Genomic DNA, 20501 nt, shown 5'->3' on the forward strand with positions numbered 1-20501 from the left:
CATGGGTTGGAAGCGAGCTTGGTTTTGTTTGCCCCGCTGCTGTAGGAGGTCAGAGGCAGTATCCTCTAAGGCCCCGAACATGAGGCCAACAAACAAGGGCACCTGCATCTCTGCCACTGTCTTGCCTATGTGGCCTCAGGCAAGTTCCAGGTCAGTGGTTGCAGGGGACCAACCCGCATTCGCTTCAGTGACGGGTGTGAGTGCCCAGCTCCTCTGAAGACTACGTTGGCCTGTAAAATGAGGGCAATCATACCAATAATACTCACAAGGTGGGGACCAAAGATGAAATGATTTGATGTTTGTACAGCATGCTGAAGTGTACTGTGCTCATCTTCGTGTCTTGAGGCAGGAGAACTAATTACCCTGCATCTTCGCATCTGTGAGTGGAGATGCCACCCTCTCAACGCCTCCCACGGCTCCACCTGCAACATTTGATCCTCTACCGCTACTTACCCCTATGTATCTTGAAAGCATTGTGCAAATATTAATGGAGGCCTCCAGCCTCGTAAGGGAGGGAAGTGCCTTCTGCACCTTGCGGCACTATGTGCACGGCAGCATGAGATCTGAGCTTGCACACGCGTGCGAGTACCTAGAGTGGTTCAGGTTGTCCCACTGCAAAGGGGCATCATTTGCTGTTGGCAGGTGACTCCTAGATGACCTCCTGAGGTCCCTCCCAACCCTGACTTTCCATGATCTATGCCTTGGTGATGGCTGAAAACTGCCTTTTTCTTCCGTCTCTCAAGTTGGCACCAAAAACGGCAGCCCCGTAATCATTAGCCGCCTTTGAAAATGTAGGATGTCCGTGTATCACTGGATCCTGCCTGTGCCAGCCATAAATATACATACATACATACATATCTATATATCTGTATATATCTCGATATAGATATATCTATATATCGATATAGATATACGTGTGTATATATAGATATATACATATAAATATAAAAAAAAAATTATATATATAGAGAGAGAGAGAAATAAAATAGTGAAGCAGAGCTAGAAGGGACCTCCGTGGCATCCAGGTGAACCCCAGATTAGCTGATTTGTGGAGCAGCCTTTCCTCCCACTACAATAGCCCCAAAGTTTATAAGAGTTTGGCTCTAGATGCTTTTGCAGCTTGGGCCCCTGCCCCCCAAACCACAGACAAACGAATTGGGTTGCCCAACGAGAGTCGCCCATTGGCATCTTCCGGTGGCTATTGCTTGCCTGCGGGGCTGTGACATCCGGCGTTACCCCTCCCCAGCTCATCGCTGCCCGGCTCCAACCGTGTTAAGAGCTTCTTGCTGAACGGCATCTCCCTGACGTGCCTGTCACCCTGCGTTGTTCCAGCCTCCACTTACATCTGTACCGGCAGTGTTCAATGCTTACCCCTTTTGAGCAAGAAAAGGAGCTGTTTTGCAGCGTGTTGTATGAATTTTTCATAACGATCTGGAGCAGCCTAATCTTGCGAGCCCTAAGTCATGGCAGCGGGTAATGGCTTTGATTTAAGGTGTTTTGTCTTGATGGTTCTGTGGAAAATGCCCTGCTGCTTTCCAGCACGTGCAGTTGTTCTCATACACATGGCTGGCAGCAGCGCCTGCCAAATGGCACGTGGCTGTTTTCTTCTGGGGAGGGGCGAGCCGTCCGGAAATTAGAGACCTACCCCAAGTTGTCGGGGAACATGTGCGACTGCCATAAAGTGGGAGCAAAGAGGGGCTCGGGAAAAACAAAATGTGCATGGGGCAAAAAAGAGCCCACGGAGCAGCGTGGCCTGAAACAAGGAGGGAGATTTCAGCCGAGAAAAGGCCGACGTGCTGCAGAGCGTGGCGTACGGACTGGGGCATTTCTCAGGCGTCTGGGCTGAATCCCTCACCCGTTGCCCACACCTTTTGAGTCACAGCATGACACAAAACCCACTCGGTTGTTCTTCTGTGCACTGGCGCTTTGCTTTACTCCAGGGCCAGGTTGCAATTACCCCGGGCAGCAAACTGTCCGGGGGGGCCGTTTTGCTGGTGGTCAGCAGCTAACGAGATGGTGGAGTTTACACTTAATGGAGTTTCTTTCCTTCCCTGTTTTTTCTGCCTCCCCCCCTCTCCGCCTCTTCCTTCTCCTCCAATGCAGCCACTGCAAGCTCAGGTCCGCTTTTGCTTTTAGTGGTCACCAGTTATAACTGTGAAGGAGCGGCAGGTCTGCAGGTGTCTGGAGCGTCCTCCTGCAGCTGCAGCCTGCACATTGCAATGCAAAGAGCAAGCACATCTTTGTCCTTGCTAATGTATTATTATTATTATTATTATTATTAAAGCCCATCAAATGGGCTCCTCTTGAAGGAATCAGCTTGGAGCCTGATTGATCCAGCGTGCAGAAATTGTTTCCAGAGGAGTGTGTCTTGATTTTCCTTCCTTTAAATGCCAGCCGCTGTCTGCTTCTCGTGTGGCACTCGAAGACAAGTCTGCATTTGCTATCCGACCCCTCTATGAAAATGAGATGCATGCTGAATGTTTAGGGGCCAGATTCGGCTTTCAGCTGCACTCAGGCCCATGACGTGACTCGTTCCTCTGGATTCATGCCGATGCAACTGGGCGAATCTGGCTCCATTGATGCTGAGATAAAAAGTGTGTCTCTTCTAGTGTACTGTTGGGTGTATGCCGATGCTCGCTTTTGGGGGGAAATGCGTGCACGTCTTTGAGGAACAAAGATGTGTCCACAAATATTTTTGATAGGGGTAAGTGGGCTTGGCTAAACTATGATGAAGGTAGCTCCGGTTGGCTCAGTTCGGCTTTCAGCCATTGCTCTTGATTACGAAATGTATTTCTGACTGTCATAACGGGGATGCTGTGTTTCATGCTAAAAGAGTGTGCTCTGCGGGCAGGGGAGAGCCGGCCCATCCTCCGGCAGTGTGTCTTAAGCTTGAAGACCTCTTGCCTTTGCCCTACGCTGGCTTGGATGAGACGCCCGAGTTGCTCTAATCAAGTTTTGCACCGTTCTCTCTTTAAATGTCAGTGTTCTTTCTCTTATTTGTGTAAAAAAAGAAAAGAAAAAAATGACGTTGAAAAGACTAATTATAAGAAACGATCCAGTATCCACAATGATAGAGTCACTGTATCTCCAGGGATCCCTGATTACGGTTTCTATTCTTCGCCCGGTGACCAACGGGCCCCGTTATCGTATGCGGACTATGGTTCCATGGGGCCTCGGGTGGCTCAGATGCTTCGTAGCGAGCACGCTGCTTCAGCAAGTAACTCCCCCCTCCACCACCTTCCCAGCCCGGATCAGTTTAAGAGCCCAGGTTTGTATAGAATTTCATTCCTTTGGGGGAAACAAAAGATGATTTTTTTTTCGTCGCCTATTTAATGACGCACGACACCGGGCCTGCATGCCAGTTCAGTCCATGACAGACCCGCACCTAAGCGGTCCATGATTTTTGAGTGCCATTTTTCTACTAATCCTACAGGGGCGGATGAAAGCCCCCTGTTCTTCAAGGGCCTCACCCAAAGCCCGGTCGAGTCGGCGGGAGTCTGAATGGCATCCTAATGCCTCGTGCAAATCCCTGAGCGGAGCGTTGTCAGCGGGCTTTGGATCAGGCTCTTGTTGATCCTTGAGAAATGATATTGGAGGTGAAGAAGTCGCCCACAGGGGTTTTTATCTTGGTTGTCATCATTTGATTTGATTTGATTTTTTTATGTTAGTTTTGAGGTTTGAGCTTCTCAACCCTGGGGTGGGGGGGGATATTTTATGACCGAATGTTAAATGTAGACTGTATAGCAAGAGAAACAGATATGTCTGCACACTGCCTGTTTTATACCTCTCTCAATATTTCACCTGGTTTCTTTCTTTTTGAAATGCTATGTACCTTAGTGGTGCTTAAGAGTGTTATTTTGTCATCATGTGTAATTTACTTCCACAGTATGCAAACGCCTGCAATGGATTGAACTTAATCCCTGTATCCTGCAAAGTTTTTCAGGTGCAGCAGTAACCTTATACCCACATCTCTCCATTTCCCTCTCCCCTCCCCAATCTCCCTCTTCCTAGGTATTGAATTGGTTGAGTTTATTTGCGTGGCATTTCATTGCCCGACTTGGTCATGCTTTAACAAAATGCCCTCTCTCTTCCCTCCTGGAGAGGCGTTCTGAATCCACTTCAGCGCAATACACCATATGCTAAGGCAAATGTCATAATGAATCATGACTTAGAAATTTCTCAAGAGTTTATCGAAAGAGAGTTTATCTTTCAATGGTGACCTTTCGTGTTCAACACTGGATTAATTTGTGAGCAGGCTCTATGTTAACATGGCAGTTCATAGGACAAAGTACCAGATAAGCTAGCCTCAGCTCTCTCCCTGTCATCGCTCCCAGCAGAATATTTTGTAGTGTTATGAGCCTCCAACCTTCTCATATGTCTTGAGCGGCTTGGCTTCCTTGCATAAATTGGCTGTTGGTAGAAGTGCACTTTGGAAAGCAAGCTCCGTGCATGTTAAGAGTCGATGAAGAAGGCTCTGCTACAAAGAGCAAGAATGGTTTCATGCTGCCAAGCAGAAATATCTGGAAGTTAGTGGGATATTTTAAAATTCTCTTACCTTTTCATTGTTGCGAAGAAAAGGCTCGTCTCTATAGACGTGCCTTATAGGGAACGGATGTCAGAGCACGGAAATCACCGAGGACGCTTAGGGAGAGAGTGTACTGATGATGAACTTGTATTTCCCGAGAGCCAAATGCGTCCCAAAGAAAGTTGTATTTCACAGACGGCGCAATACGCTGCACTGGGCGCACGCTGCATAGAAAAGGACAGCAGGAACGGTAGCCCTTTCTGGGGAATACTGGCTGCTTTTTCACAGTGCCTGGCAAAACTGTTTGGCCTTGAGTTCAAGAAGGGACAAATTATCATGGTGAACTGAAGTAAAGGGAATTGAAATCAGACAAAAGAGTCCTCAGGGTGAAATGTGGCCAAAATGCTATTATGGTTAAACTGCCCCACTATTTTGAAAAGTATTCGGGGGGAGCGGGGTGGTCTTTAATGTCTGAAGGCTCCTGTCGAGTAAGCTTTTGTGTAAGCTGGGGCTAATAGACCCAGATCTGCTCCAAGCACTTCCCTAATGTGCAGACCAGTTGCTCTGCTGTGAGATCGCTGTTTCCGAGAGCAAAGTTTGAAACCCATTTTTTAGCGCTTTTATTGCTTCCCACCTTCGGCAGGGAGTTAGAGCCGCCGTTCAATAAAACAGAGATTACATCCCTCCCTCTCGAGGTCTCCCCTGTCCCTCTTCTCAGTTGTCAACCCCTGTGACCTCAATTTAAACAGCCCCCCCAAAAGTCATCAATCATCTTTTGCGATGTTTTTCTCCAGAAATATTGCTGTACCTGAGCTTCGTAGAAGTTCACGACCACCAAATTGCACCAGTTTATTCTAGGCCTGCCTGTTACATTATAGACCTGTGGGGCCTTCCCAGTGTCAATTCGTAGCTCAGCAAAATCCCCCCGGCCTCTGTCGTTGAACTATAACAAGAGTTGCTGTCAAATGCAGGCACTGTTAAATCTCTAAAGTCCAAAGGCGGTGCGAGAGAAGGAAGGGCTCCTTGGTGGTTACAATACTCAAGAGATCTGGGATTGACTTCCTGCCCCACCAAAGTGGGTTTTGCCCTGTGGTTGCAAGGGGCTCAGTGGGATGTTCTGTCCAAATGTTACCGTCAGTCTTGGCCTCCCTCCTTGCTATACTGATGGGCTGGTCAGCTCCCTTGAAAGGGCCTTTTAGCAGCCCGCCGTGTCGGACCAGTTCGTGAAGGCAGTCGGGAGGAAAGGAGCCGTGGCGTGTACATGTGCACGGCAGAAGGGGCCGTCTCAGGACACGCCTTTCGTTTGCACCGGGCCTACAGTGAGGTTGTCCACTGCCCACCCCAGTCTCACCTGTCCTACACGTCTGCTTACGGGTAAGGAGGTGACAAGCAGTTTCTCCAGTCCCTGTAGACCACAAAGTAGATGAGCATCTAGTTCAGAGAAGAGACAAAAACTCACTGCCCCCATCCCCAGCGAGGCCACGCAGATTGGGCCATAGTAAGACTAACGCTAATTCGAAACAAAGCAAAGCAAGCACCGGATAAAGAAAACCTGTGCCCCATTTCCCGCCAGGTCAGTCGGATGCCATTGCTCGAGGCCAGCGGTTCCCAACCTGCGGTATGTGTCCCGCCAGTGGTATGCAGTCAACCTCTCAGTGGCACACGTTAACAGGTTTATTATACAGACTTTATATGACAAAAAGGTTCAATGGAAAAAAACCGCTGGTGGCACTGAAGGTTGTATCATTTTAAATCGGTGGTGCACAGCCTATCAGAGTTCGGGAACCGCTGCTCTAGGCATTGGCTCATGTGACTCGCAAGGTAAAATAATCCCTGGAAAGGGGTGGCTGGCTGGGTCTGAAAAGACGCACAACTTCAAGGCCTCATGCTCAGGACCCGTGGGTTTGGGCGAGATAAGAATCACAGACGTATCCAGACTTGCCTACCTCTCTTGACCCTAATCTACTCCGATACATGCTGCTAACCCCTCGAAACGTGTGTTGTGCGCATAAGAAGCTCTTCAGGTTGGAGTGAATGAAGCTGGAAGTGTTAGACCCTCACGATGCTCTGTGCAGGAGCAATTGCTTTTCTGTGCAGTCGCTGGGTCAAACCTTTTAAGACATGTTCACAGTGAGTGGTCTGATCAACAAGATGTCATGGGCATGATTCAATCCCAGAAGTGGAGGAGGTGGCTGGGCTTACCACGGGTAACGCAGAGGCATTAGAGAGGGTATTTAATGGTAAGCTAAACACTTGCTTTGTACAAGGGAGCTGGAGATAGAAGCCGGATAGCACATTATTGCAGTATTCCTCAGACTAGGACCCAAAAAACCCAGCATTTTGTTTCCTCCCGTGCTACCGCACAACACGGTCCCCAAGCAATATGTCAGCAAAACTTACTTGTAACCTTTCATTTCCGTGACCCGGTACCTGTTTCTGCCCCTAAGCGGTACCTGGAGAATTGTCTCGCTTTCTTTTCAGGCAAGAGCTTTATTGTAAGGCACGGCTCTCCGATGCTTTTTGCTCCCCCATGCTAAAAACAGCAGTCGTTTGGGGCAGCTTTCTCCTTTTCCTGTGGTTGAGGTGATAATTGGAAACTTTTGAGTAAAAATATGACCTCAGAGGACCTTCGTTCTCCTTTGTGGCTGGAAACCATTTTTAGGTTTGTATTGTTTTTCCCTCGGTTTTAATCTGAGAATCAAATTATTCACAGGTTTCTATTAGACTGGGCTTAAAAGAAAATACGCATTTCTTAACAAAGCACCTCACGTTTCTCTGTCTCGGAGAAGTCGTTCAAGGTCCTTTTGCTGCTTTTTCAAATCTACTCTAAAAACATCTCCAGATCTCACTGAATTCAGGCGCTGATATTGTAAGAGGGCAAATATTTAGCAGCTCATCATGGCTGAGTGAATCATTAAAATATGGCTTTCTGCAAAGTGTTTAGTCTCCTGGCAATTATGAGAGCTTTCCTGTTTCATTTACTCGGCCTAGAGCGAAGTGTCAGCTCTATAAAAGCTTCCAAACCCTCCTATAAAGTTTCTACTGCCACCTACTTTGTAGGCCACACACAAAGATGAGTCTGAACATCCTAAACCTCTATAGTGTATTTACAAGATAATGGATCAGTGGGTGTGCTTTTGTGCTGCACATATTTCTGCAGTCAGTTCTGTGATCAGTATGTAGCATTAAATTGATGTTCAGCGGATAGAAAATTACCTTGCTCTTGTATTACATCGCCACGATCAGACGGGTGTTTGAATAAACAGGTGCCAACAAATTTTTGGATGTATGAAAACTACTGTTCCCAATCTTTGTACAGCTGTAAATGCAGGTTGTTTCTCCCCCCCTTCCCTCCCCCCCCCAGCCCCTTTCAGCTAGATTTGAAGACACTGATAAAGCAAATGCCGTCTTGTCATCCATGTATGAGTTTCCAGTTGCAAATTAATGATGCAGAGCTTATACTCTGGATGCTGGCATGTATGCATATCTTATTAGTTGTGGTGGTATGATGACTTATTGCTAAATGACTTGCGCTACTACAGCTAGTGACATACTGACATGAGTCAGGCACGCCGGGAGGTGGATCCGAGCTTCCTGCCATACGCCTGGGAAATGTGGCTTTGGGACCACTTCAGCTCCCACTGGACGTTCAGTATCTAACAGGATATACTTCTGCCCTGTCCCATTTTCTGCTAGCTCAGCACGCAATGAAATCATCTTCCTGTGAAGTATTAGCATCTGTTTGTGCGCAGGGCAGCATCAGTCTCAAAAGCAGGGTCAGCGTTTCCCCAGTAAAGTGTGCTTAAGTCAGGGGCTTCCGCTTGTCACTGTGAACAGAGCAACGCTGCTGCGCAGTTCGCTTGCATGTTGCATCCTACTCTGCCAGGATCATCGTTTTTAATGAACAAGCAGGATCTTTCCTCCCCCACCTAAGGCACACTTCAGTGCTCCCGGACGCAGAGAAAATGCTTGATTTACCCCCGGTAGATCGCAAGCGCGCGGATGCAGTCCATCAGAGCCGAGGAGTCTTCAAAGCTGATTCTGCTTAGAGATGGCTTGACAGTCCTCCTCTTCCAACAGGACGTCCATCCGGTGCGAAATCAGTACAGCCTGCCCCGCGGGTGAGGAAGCTTCACAGCTCGCTGAGCCTCCAGCTCACCGTTTTTCCTTTCCTTGTCTCGCTTCTGGTTGGGAAGTTCCTGCAGTTGCTTCTTTGGGAATCACGGGATACATGCATTAATCATCAATGTCCTGAGCACTCCCGCCCCAGCCGTTCGCTCTTTCAAACACATTTTCAAGTAAAAATATTTGAGTCTTTTAAACACGTCGTTCCTCTTCCCTTCCCGCTGGCCCCCACCAGCCAAAGCCACACATGCAGCACAAAAGAAGGCAAATACCTCCTCTCTTCTGTTGGGGGACTGTATCTGATGCTTGCAGAAGGACACGTGCTCTGATCTGGTTGCTTCTGGCCCTACTCTCTCTTGCCTTATGGTTTTTCACAGCACAGCAGTGCTGGATCCCCGTACAGCTCGTTAGAAGCTGTCGGAGCTGTTGTTTTTTAAATGGCATAATTTACAGCGCTGTAGCTTGAAAACAGAGGGATATGTTCATCCCCGGTTTAGTCTCCATTAGCTTTAGTGGGTTACGCCACGGATAGATTTAGCGTGGTACGTAAACTTGTTTTAAATTCGATTTTTGGTGCGTTTCCGTGTCGATTTTTCCCAGTTCCTTCTTCACCGCGTTGTTCCGACTTTGGGTTTTCCCAGTAGGTCATGAAATGCAGGCTTCAAAATCACCTTTCTTTTAAGGTCCGGCAAATCCTGCTTGTTCGGGAGTGCGCAGAGAGTCACTAGAAGCCGCACCCTTAAGACGCGGCCCGTTCCAAACCTGTACGGCGAGTTGCCTCGCATAGTAATGTACACTTCGTGATCCCTTGCTTCCCCGACGCACGCACCGCAACGAAAGAAGTGGCACTACGGCCTTTTCCGTGTCATGGATGCACAAGTCTGAGAGCACTCTCAAAGCCCTGGCGCTGTTTATTGCAGGGGCTCGTTAGCCGCAGCTCATGACTTTGGGGGCTCCTTCGTTCTTCAGTCCCGGGCACTGTTTCCAGCTGCCTTCTGGCATGTTTTCCTGTAAGGAACATGTGTGTCTGTCCTCCTTACCAAATGCCCTTTCCACAGCGTTGTCAATTGGGCGCCCAGTAAATTTGCAGTGGCTCCCTTCCCTTCTGTGACCTGTTTGAGGCCCGTGGATTTGTTGAGATGGGTGAGCTTGGTTTTTTGTACGACTAGTCAGTAAAACCTCTGTCCGCTTGCTTGAACTGGGAGAAAAAAACGAGCGTGGAAGAGCGAGATAAGAAAGGGCTTTGGAGTATCTCAGCTGAGTATTTTTCTTTGCGAGTGAGAAGGCCAAGAGTTATCTTGATATTTAATCTTGGATATTAAAAATGGTGCTTTGTTTGCCAGTGCGCTCCAAATAATCTGTTTACTCTCTCTCTCCTTATTTCTTTTTAACTTGCTTGCTTAGATGATCTACTTACTTCCCCCTGTTGCCAGTTGACAGCCACGTTGCACCATTTCTTGTGAAAAAAGTAGTGTCGTGGCCGAGCAGTCGGTCGCCATTTGGATTTCTGCCAGCTAATTCATCCACTTGAGATGTATTTCACTCTCAGTGATGCACCGCAGTGGGGGCTTCTGGGTGGCACCAGAGATCCTGAACAAGCACGTCTTGACAGACTTAAGACACCTGAGGCAATGCTGAATGCCACATTGGCCACTGGCCCTGAAAGCGGCATCAAATTTTGGTGTAAACGGTTTTTATTTTTAATCGGAGTCCGTTCTAAAAACCCACTGTGTTCAATGCAAAGATCTTAAATGCAGTTGCCGCACTTCCTTTACTCCTGAACATTTGCTGGAGGCTCAGTCGAGGGACAGGCCAAAACCCCAAACCCTGTCTCCACCCACCCAGCCTGGAGCAATGGGGGAAATACAAGGCTGTGTAGCTTGGGGCTGTCTCTAATAGCTACTTCATACTAATAATTAAGAGGGTAATGAAAGGTTGGGCATGACTGTGCAGCACTTATTTTCACTTTCTGTCTGTGTCTAACTTGATTGGGCAGCCTGTGCCGTTAGTTACGGGGTTGAACCGATCTATTCCACTGGCGGCGTAGATCAGAAATAGAAATTCCCACCTCTTTGGAGTTAATCTTGACTGAAGCCACAAACTTCCCTACCTGTCGTAGGTAGGGGAAAAAAATAAGTAGTAAGTCTTGCCAGACGACATGTCTTCTTCTGCTGTTTTGATCTTTTCATTATTCTTAAGCCTGAATAAGTGAAGGAGTGTAACACCAACTCTGAGCAGGTCGCAGTACATGCATACGTGCTACCTCGTGCTTCGAGGGGATGTCGAGGGTTGGGCCTGACGGTGCAAAATGTCTGTGCACTTCTGTAAGGTCCTCGCAAGTGACATACGTTAGCTTTCCAACTCACAGCAAACCATTTCCATTTGAATCTTCCTAGCCTGCTAACCTTTCTTTTTTGCATTGAGGCCTTTTACTCATAAATTTTACATTCGGGAGCAATTACAAGACATGCCAAAGACCTGATCATTTAACATGCTTTAAGATCTAAATTTCTCCTGTAGCATCATTTATTATTTACATTGTTTTTCTGTCTCAAAAAAACAAACCAACCCAAAACACACCAAACCAGGGTTAAATTTCCTTTTACTTCCACTTAAGGAGGTGAGTGTAACGATCCTATAGGTTTTTTTTTTTGTTGTTGTTTTTTTTGGTTTTGATCTTTCTTTATCATTTATTGTGGTGATGTCCCAAGTGCAGTTCTGGAGGTAGAGGTAGCTCTCTGCTCTCCGAGATCTAAATGAAGAAAAAATAAATCTCCTTTGTAGTAGTAGTCATAAAAATAAAATAAAAAAATACTCCAAAATGTTCTATTCCATACCATGTTAAAAACCCACAAAAATCAAGTGTTGAAATCCTTACGTAGCTTATAAGTAAAAGGGCAGGTTTTTCCAAAGTATCGAATGGATCCAAAATCGATTTTACTAGACGTGATTTGCTTTGTTTGCTGTCAACATTTTAATATCAATATTAACACAATGTGTAGTCTAAAACTAGTTCCTTTGTAGTTTGCATGGGATGTGAATGCTGTCTCGACGTGCCCAGATCTAGAAAACTTGTTACTACTGCATGAGCATCAAATCAGATGTTGAAAAATATCTATATATTTTGTGATAATTTGGTGAAAATGAGCTCCTACAGTCTCTGGTTGCAGTAGTGTGTTGAATGATTGTTTCTATATATATATATATATATATTTTTGGAGCTCCAAGCTTCTTAGTAGTATGGGCTGACTATTATTCAGTACTTGCTCTCCTATCGCATGGCCTTGGTTAAGTGTTAGAAGTTGGGCCTAGGCTGTTTATTCTAGTGTTTGGCTTTGTAATAACTGTGCATGCTCGGCTTCCGGCCTCATACCCAGCTTTATTCTCTGCACACCAGTCTTGAATAGCTACAGTGCTCAACCGAATTTTGGCGCACCTGCTTCCCCGGCAGGCTCCAATCCAGCCCGGCCAGGAGGATTCCCAGGGGCTAACAGCCCAGGTCCGGTCGCAGACCTCTACGGTACAGCCAGTCAGGACTCCGGTGTTGGTAATTACATAAGTGCTGCCAGCCCTCAGCCAGGCTCTGGCTTCGGCCACGGAATCGCTGTAAGTAACCGTTTCTTCCCTTTCTCCGCTTTAGTCTTTTGAATTTATCTCAGGAATATTTTTGAGGGTTGTTTTTTTTCCTATGACAAATGAATTGTGCAGTGCATTGCTCACTTAGCCTTTTGCCACTTAGTGATACTATTCTCTAGAACCTGCTGAATTTACTAATAGACTTGTTTCACAATTGCACACTCTGCTGCCCTGACTGTCACTTGAATTATAAGCGGAACTGAAAACACACGTATGACCTCTGCCTCCTCCCTTATGGATTCATGCATCTATCTATCTGTCTATCCACCCACCCACTTACCTTAGGCATTTAAAAGTTTCTGGTAATGTTAAAATTGCTCTGTGTCTCTAGAACGACCACTTTAGACCAATGCACCAGACTGCAAATAATGCACCCATTTTAAGGAAAATGACCTTTCTACTTATTATCTATGAGATTCCGATCCTACAAACACACGTGCTCCTAACCTACAGCACACCAGTAGTTGTATTAACTCAAGCAGGTGGGTAGCCCCATTGACGCAGAGTGCCGTAAGGGTCCGGTCAGATTCGGGGTCCCGGGATGGGCCCGAGGAAGGAAAGTTAACTCCGCGCACCGATAACCGCAAACATGTCAGTTCATTGCTAATGCTTCTTGAAATTTGCAGGTTACAAGTAAGTCCCTAATCATTATTTCTCAAGTCAATGGAAAATATTTCTTTAATGCTGTGTGGTTCTGTAATCTAACTAATACAGGCGATGGAAATTTGCTTTAACACAACTGCATGCTGTTTTTCAGATTGGATTATTTTAGCTGTATGTGTTAGCATGAATGTGTCTGAAGCTGCTTACTGGCTGTGAGTCTTTGAGACAGGGAACCAGCCACCTAAAAGTGTTCTTGGCTTTTGGTTTGGGGGTTTTTTTTTTGTTTTTTTGATGCAAAAACAACGAGAGCTCTTTTGAATTGTTTGATATTTCATCTTTAAAATGAAAAATGTCAAAAGGTAGAGGTACTTTCAGAACCTGAGAGGAATATTAAGGAGTCAGCCAGACCACTCGGAGGAGAGACCTAGTGCAGACAAAGTTCCTGAGATTACGTACATTTTATTGCTTTTTTTTGTTTTGCTGTTTAAAGAAAACCTTTCTGGTTGGGCCCTGGTATTTTGAAATTCGTGTTCGGTTCCATTCCCATTATCAGGTCACTTAAGTAACTTGGAAATCCCTTTGGATCAGTTGTACTATGAAATGTGGAATATTATTATTCTGCTTAGAGCGACATCAATTTAAAGTGCCATCTATCACCATTTACAACACCCCTCATTTCCATTTTTCGCCTACAGAAAAAGACCTGTTTGTTCTTGAAACTCAGGAGCTCTGACCTCTGCAATCTCTTGATTTCCAACACTCCACCCCCACATTTGGCATCTGGCTTTGTCTGCACTAGTGTGTCTTTGAAAAAATATTGTGCATCTGGCATGCTGATTTGACTGCCTCCAAATTCCTCCTCTCCCCCCAGTAACCTTACCAAGAACGTGGTGGCCTTTTTGCAGCTGATTTTTTTAACATTGTCCATTGACTAACTCTGATTTAAAAAAAAAAATCAAACTTTATTTTTGTAAGAGGGGGAATGAGAAAACTACAGTCTTGGAAAGGTAATGTGAGAGTTTAACACGTCAAACCATTAGCGACCACAGAATGAAGTTCTTTAATACATATTCATGCTGGCAACACAGTCTTTCAAGTCCTTTTGATAATTTCTTGCCAAAAATAATAATCTGTTCCCATGTATAGAGCACTGATGACCTTAACAATTGTACAATTTTAGGGACCCTTGATTGCAACGGCTTTTACAAATGGATACCATTGAAACGTTACACATGGTTGGTTGCCATCTCACTTTGAGGTATTACAGTATTTTGTGCTGAACTATCGTTTCCCTTATATTTACTTTTTAATTAAGTAATTGATTTTTTTTTTTATATTCGTTTTCTTCTTTCCTTGGCCTTTAATCATTCCTTTTTATGACTGATTTACTCTAAATCACTCTCGTGGGTTGGAAACTGGAAGATAACCAGAAGTTAGAACCTCCCCAGAAAGTAGGACCTTTCGGTTTACAAAGCTTAAAGCAGTCATTCTGATTCTTAAAACCCCAGTGGAATAAGTGATAATGATTCCCAAAATCCTTTGAGGAAATGAAAACGTGTCAGTCAGCGGCATTTCTGTGAGGATTATGGATCTGCCATGAATGCAGTTTTCTAAAAATAGGTGAACACCTTGTTGTATTGCAAGGAAAAACATCATTTATAATTAAGTGCTGTACCAAATGTTACGGCTAAAAGATAACATTGTAACTAGTAACCATAGAGCAATTATCAAGATTAGAAAAAAATAAACCTAAAGCAAATTAAATTAAAGATATTACCCTAGTAATGCATCTTTGGAGCGCTGCCAGTTTCCTACCCTTTTAACTGAGCTCAAGTTAATTAAATGTTTTAAAAAATTGGCCTTTTGGCATATTCATCTTTGCAAACAAATATTCTTACGCTACAAATAGTGTAGATTAAAAAGTTAGTCGATACAAAAGAAAAGTTGTGCCCATTAAACCACTCGGTTTACCTGTATCGTGTATTCTCCATATAGACAAATATGATGTAAATGTCAAATTTTATTTCTATTGATCCTTTGCTAGGAATGCATCTGATCAATCTCCCTAGTTTTAAATTCCAAGTAAATCCATGAAAGTAAACTTGTAAAGACAGAGGGGGTGGGAACCTTACTGTATTTGTGGAGGGAGTTTAAAGGGGTATATCTGTGTTTAAAAACATGTCTGAACGCAAGAGGGGATGCATATATGTGGGGAGGGGAGCAAGTAGGGTCAGGCCTGTCCTTAAAACCCCACTGATTCTAAGCAACGGGAACTTCTGATTGTTGTATTTAGTAAAAAGATCCCACTGATCGGGTAGCACCATAACAATAATCAGTTTCCTTTAAAATACGGCAAGAAAAGGTGGTCTCTCTCCTGCACTGTAGCATAAATGTGAATTTCAGATTTAGCTTGAAGTGTGTTCCCTACACTAATTCGGTCCAGTTTCCTAGAGAGAGAGTGTAAAACGTGCAAGCGCTCTTGTTCTTAATCCTAGTTATTTTGGTATGTAATGGGATGTCTGCAAAGAGCAGGTGTAGACTCCTTCACAATTACTGTGTCCACACCCGTCATAAAGACAAGCTGCGGCACAAAGCATGTTGAGGATTTTAACAGAACACTGTAATTTTGAACTAATAATGCTGAAGAAAGGCAGTCTTAACAAGATTAATATAGTGCAATCATTTTAAACTCACCACCACACATCAAATTGTAACCACTGTTTACTGGCCAGTGTTAGAACTGCAACCATTAATGCCTTAAAACCAGGAATTGCTCCTAACATTGCTCATTACTAATAGAAGCAGATGTCTAGGTGAGAGAATGATCCCCGTGATTAGTTTCTCAAGGACAGTGGAGTTTGACACGTTTATTGTGACAGCGCCTCCTCGGAGCATCTCTTTGCTCTTTGCACTGTGGCTTCCTTTTCCACCTGTATGCAGCCCCAATTGCTCCTGCTACAGCGGGTGTGCTAAGATGGCTGTTTTCTCGGCGCGCTGTACTTTGTGCAAAGCCAGGCTCTCATCTTGATACCGAGATGTGAGCCAACAGCATTCAAGCTTAGTCCTTAAAAATTACATTATTTCAAATCATCGGCGGTAGAGCTCGAGTGAAGGGCCCGGCTTTTCTGCGTGCTGCCAATAGGCAAGCTTTCCACTTTGCCAGGATCTCTCTCAGCCCCTGCCGGCTGGGATACGACTCTGCTGCAGTGTTGGGTGGAGTTTTTGAAAGCCATTGTTTTCTACAATGAAGTTTAAATGGTAATTGCACACCTATGTCTCAATCCTTGCCAACACTTACATAGATGAAGAGTCCCATTGAAGTCAATTGGATCACGACTGCGCATAAAATGAAGCACGTGCCTAAGTGTTTGAAGGATGGGAGACGCAGGGGTTCTGCATCCAGTTCTAAAAGTCATGATTGCTGTTGCGATGCACCTGTTAAAAGTTGTTACTATTTTTCAAGTAATTCAGCAGGTTTCACACTATGCAGTTGGCACAGCCTTGTCAACTGCGCAGTGCCCTTGACGCACTGAGGAGCTTTTTTTTCTGTTCTTTCCACGAACAACTTCAAAAGCCCGCGCACATCCCTGGCTTGGCCAAGGGACTTAAAACTAGTGGGGTTATCTTAGCATTTGTTTGACCTTTGGAAAGGTACCCGAGGTCTTTTAATTCCGAAGTAAGTCTACATCACTCTTGATGTCATTTAAAGCAGATTCTGGCCCAAATATTAAAACCAAATTTCAGTGCGCTTCTCTTATTAGTCATTTATTTTTTCTTGCATGGCTCTGACAGGTTGACCCTTGACTCCATGCAGTTTGCCAGTATTCTCTGTAATTTACCCACACTAAATAAGTCCTGGTTTGGCAATTTCAGTCCTTTTTTGTATTTCAGTGGAATTGCACCTTGTGCTAATAGTGACCCCCAGTCCTGAGTGGTGCTTGGGTATAGCGCCGGCTTCAACAGGATCGAAACACTTCAGCATCCCCTTTGCTCATGTTCATGGCGTGTCAGTTCATGGCAAGCAGGGTCGACCGCACCAGAGCATGCATCGGTAAACTAAGCACAGGCCTAGGGCCTTAAGTGAAGAAGGGGCCCAGTTGTGCTTATTTTACATATTATCATTACTGAGTGGAAACAAAAGTAATATAAAAAATTCATCTTCAGCTGGAAGCCCATGAGTTTGTTTGCCTTGTCCCACTAACGGGTTAATCCAGCCCTGTAGAGCGGCTCTAAGCAGCAGATAAAGGCCTGCACAGGAAGGCCCCTTAGCTCAGGAGACGGTATTGTTGTAACGATATAGGGAGGTGGACAATAAACACCTTAAAGAAATCCACTAGATTGAGGGATGTTTGCATTTCCTTCACATTCGGTTGCGCTGATCTTTCTTTTTCTATGTTCTGTGTGTTCTCTCTATCCTTTCTAGAGTATATCTGGATGTCCAGGCAAGACAGGGCGAAGTTTCTGAATGGTCCCATGTTTAGGTGATATCATCAGACTTTGAGCACTACATCATCACCAATAACATACACAAACTGGAGGTGGCACTCTACGGACTTAGGTTGTTTAAAAATCTCTCATCATCTCATGAATCTGCTGTACTATACAAACAACAGCTTTTAAAACATGTATATATAATCCATTTCTCTTTTGTTTTATTTTCTGGATGGTTTTTCTCCCCACCCCCTTTTCCTCCCCCCCTTTTAAATCGATTTGAATCACATTTTGTTTTCATAGCATTTTGACATAGTCTCGTAGTCATGTAGATCTAATTCTTTGTGTATCTAGTAAAAAGCCTAACCATACTATAACTAACTGTTTATATTAAGGGTTTTCTTTTAGTTTTCCCTCCTCCTGATTTTTTTTTCCCCTTCCCTTTTGTTTTATGTAGTTGTTGCTTAAAGGATGCTGAGACGGTAACATGATTCTCAGTCTTTTGGTACCAATTCTGAAACTGTAAAAACTCTTCAGGTGGGATTTTAGCGCACACTGAATTGTAGGTAGAGCAAGTGCAGCAGGTGGGCTGAAGTCAAGTTTTTCATTTGTGTTGTCTGGGAGCTGAGAGTGTAGTGGCGTAGCAGGTTCTCTAGCCGGTCTTTTCATTTGTGATGTCTCTGTTAACCTAATTCTATCTATTTTCGGCAATAAGGTAAGGACTCCAAAAGTTTTGCGTGTCCTTTTTTCTATAAGTGCTTTTTTTTGTTGAAAGAGGTGATATAAGGTTTTTTGAACTTGTGAATCCTGAAAAAAAAATACTGTAAATACAATTCCATTAACTACATATAAACTATTAAGAAAGAGAAATGCAAACTATTTTTGTGATGGAGTCGGTCTTAGGCAGTTTCTCTACTGAGTGGAAAAAAAAAATAAAAATTAAGTTTTAAACTTCTAGATCAACTGCCAGAGCTGGCCCATAAGAGTTAGATTAACACTGTTTAGCTTGCTCTGTAGGTGTGTTAGACCTTCTAACTGTACTAGCGTCATACCAGCATATTAACTAGTCATATGTGCACAGCTTAAAAATTAACAGTCTAGTTATATTTTTTAATTTAACAACTGCTTTTTCCCAAGACTGAAAAAGAAGCTACAATTTTACTATTTAACGTATTTAATGTTCGAAGCACACCTTTTTTAGTTGTTGTTTTAAATTAGATCAACTTGCTGTCCAGTCATTTCAGCTGCTCGATATTCCTACAAAGCTTGACAGAGAAGAGGTTTCTCTTCCTCGTTTCACATGCTGTAGGGAGAGCGGTTTTAAAGCTTTGCATTATTACCTTTTTGTCCATTATTTTCTATATTAACGAATTAGGAAAGCAACCTTTTTTTTTTTTTTTTTGGGAATACCTCAGTGCTACAAGTATCACCCTAGAAGTGACAGAAGATTTTAATTTATTGTAGATGTAAACAGAATTAAAAAAAAATAAAAAAAAGTATAAAACATCATTGCACTGTGACTGGTGGGGCGAAAACTGACAGTTTCCTATTTGCACATGTTTAATATTTGGCTGTTATATATATGGTCCTCTGTTGGGGGAGGAAACTTATGAAGGATATTTTTTAATTTAATTTTTTTAATATTGGTAAATAGGCCTGCAACAGCAAAATAGAAGTACAACATGGTAGGTGGCATTAAGAACATACTGTAGTGTGGATATATTTCTTCTTTTTTTAACGTAATATTGACAAGTTTTATTAATATTTTTTTAAATTGTTACGTTTATAAATTTGGTACTTTAGGTACAGCCAGTATAAGACACTGAATGCGACATTTGTTAAAAAGAGCTGCTGCACTCTTATTTTTGTAAATTTTACTAACAAGTAGACTAATGTAGACGTTCAATAGACAAGGTAGAGCAAGGCATCTTTAACAAAAAAAAAACAAAAAACCAAAACCAGGCACCATACTGCTAACGGAAAGGAAAACACCTTGTTTTTCTTGTTTTTAAAAACATGCTTTTTTGTGTAATATTTTGGGTTTGGTTTTTTTTTTTATTTCAGAACAACCAGGTTTAAGCAAAATGCTGGACGCTTTTTAAATATTGAGACTTGATCAAGTAATAAAAAAAAATAAAAATAAAACAATTCTTTAAAAAATAAAAACTTAAAAAAAAAAAACACACACAAACAGCAAACCAAATTCCCTGCGAGTCAATGTGTAAGTCAGGGAATTTTTTATTAATATTTTGTCAATGTTGATGACGTACTGTACTACCATTTGTTTTTCCTCTCCATTCCCTATCACCTCACAGAATATTCTTTGTTGATCATTGTTGTATGTTAATAGTGTATAAAATGGCTATCTTGTAAGAGTGCTGTCCTGATGCTAGTGTAGTGAAGTTCCCCCTCTCCTCTTTCTCTCTCTTTCTCTTCCTCTTCTAGTACATATTGGTAGGTATATCGTAATTAAGGTTAAAAATTTAGATGTAGTTATTCAGATTTAGGACCAGTAAGGATAGAACTTTCTCTTATTTAAGAAAAAAAAATGCTAATGATTTTTGGGCAGTTTTTCCTTTTGTTTCTTTTTTTCTTTCTTTCTTTTTTTTTTTCCTCTTTTTTAATTTAATTTTATTTTTTGCTGATCTGATGTGGTTTCAACTAACCAAAGGTCTCACAATGTTAAAAATGCTGGCAAACTCTTAAGGCATTTTGTAGATCCCCACCCTTGACTTTAAAGAGGGGGTGTGCCATACTACCTTAAATGCTAACGCTAGATATGCAAAACTGGATTTTTTTAATTTATTTTTTAAAAGAGGGAGGCATGGTATATTAAAATGATTTTACTAAGAGAAAAAAAAATATTTTTTTAAGAATGCTCAGAAGAAATTGATAATCTGTGTGAATATGTTTTAGATGTTTATATACCTTTTGAAAAGTCCCAGTGGCCCATAGCACAAATATTGTGGAACCTGATATGTTTTTGATGTGGCTACCTAGACTAAGGTTCACTTTAGTCCCCCACTCATCTAGAAGTCCATCTCAAAGGATTTGATTTGATTTGTAAATTCCTTTTTAGCACAAAGGATGCAGCTACATCTTTATTTTAGTCGAGCATTGCGGCAACGGGTCTCGCCCTTTTGTTTCAAAATCCCCCGTTTAGAACAGTGATGACCGCCCC

General features: G+C 43.3%; 1 protein-coding gene and 1 long non-coding RNA gene across 10 annotated transcripts in view; one reads left to right on the top strand and one right to left on the bottom strand.

The window, feature by feature from the left end:
* MSI2 (musashi RNA binding protein 2) overlaps positions 1–18139 on the top strand; it is a 414613-nt gene extending 396474 nt beyond the window's left edge. For 3 of the 9 annotated variants that reach the window (XM_019511070.1, XM_019511071.1, XM_019511073.1), the window contains 3 exons: positions 12048–12256; positions 14070–14147; positions 17313–18139. In XM_019511070.1, the coding sequence (XP_019366615.1) occupies positions 12048–12256; positions 14070–14111 (251 nt within the window). In that variant the 3' untranslated portion in view covers positions 14112–14147; positions 17313–18139. Of the gene's footprint in view, positions 1–3091; positions 3269–12047; positions 12257–14069; positions 14148–17312 lie in introns of all 9 variants that reach the window. The other 6 variants (XM_019511066.1, XM_019511069.1, XM_019511072.1 and 3 more) reach the window with 4 other exon arrangements.
* LOC109293243 overlaps positions 17756–20501 on the bottom strand; it is a 36016-nt gene continuing 33270 nt past the window's right edge. Inside the window, exon 4 of the long non-coding RNA XR_002096272.1 lies at positions 17756–18623. This is a non-coding gene — a long non-coding RNA (uncharacterized LOC109293243). The remainder of the gene's footprint in view (positions 18624–20501) is intronic.

This window comes from Gavialis gangeticus, unplaced genomic scaffold, assembly GCF_001723915.1.
Source record: "Gavialis gangeticus isolate Ggan-Ray unplaced genomic scaffold, GavGan_comp1, whole genome shotgun sequence".
Taxonomy (NCBI): domain Eukaryota; kingdom Metazoa; phylum Chordata; order Crocodylia; family Gavialidae; genus Gavialis; species Gavialis gangeticus.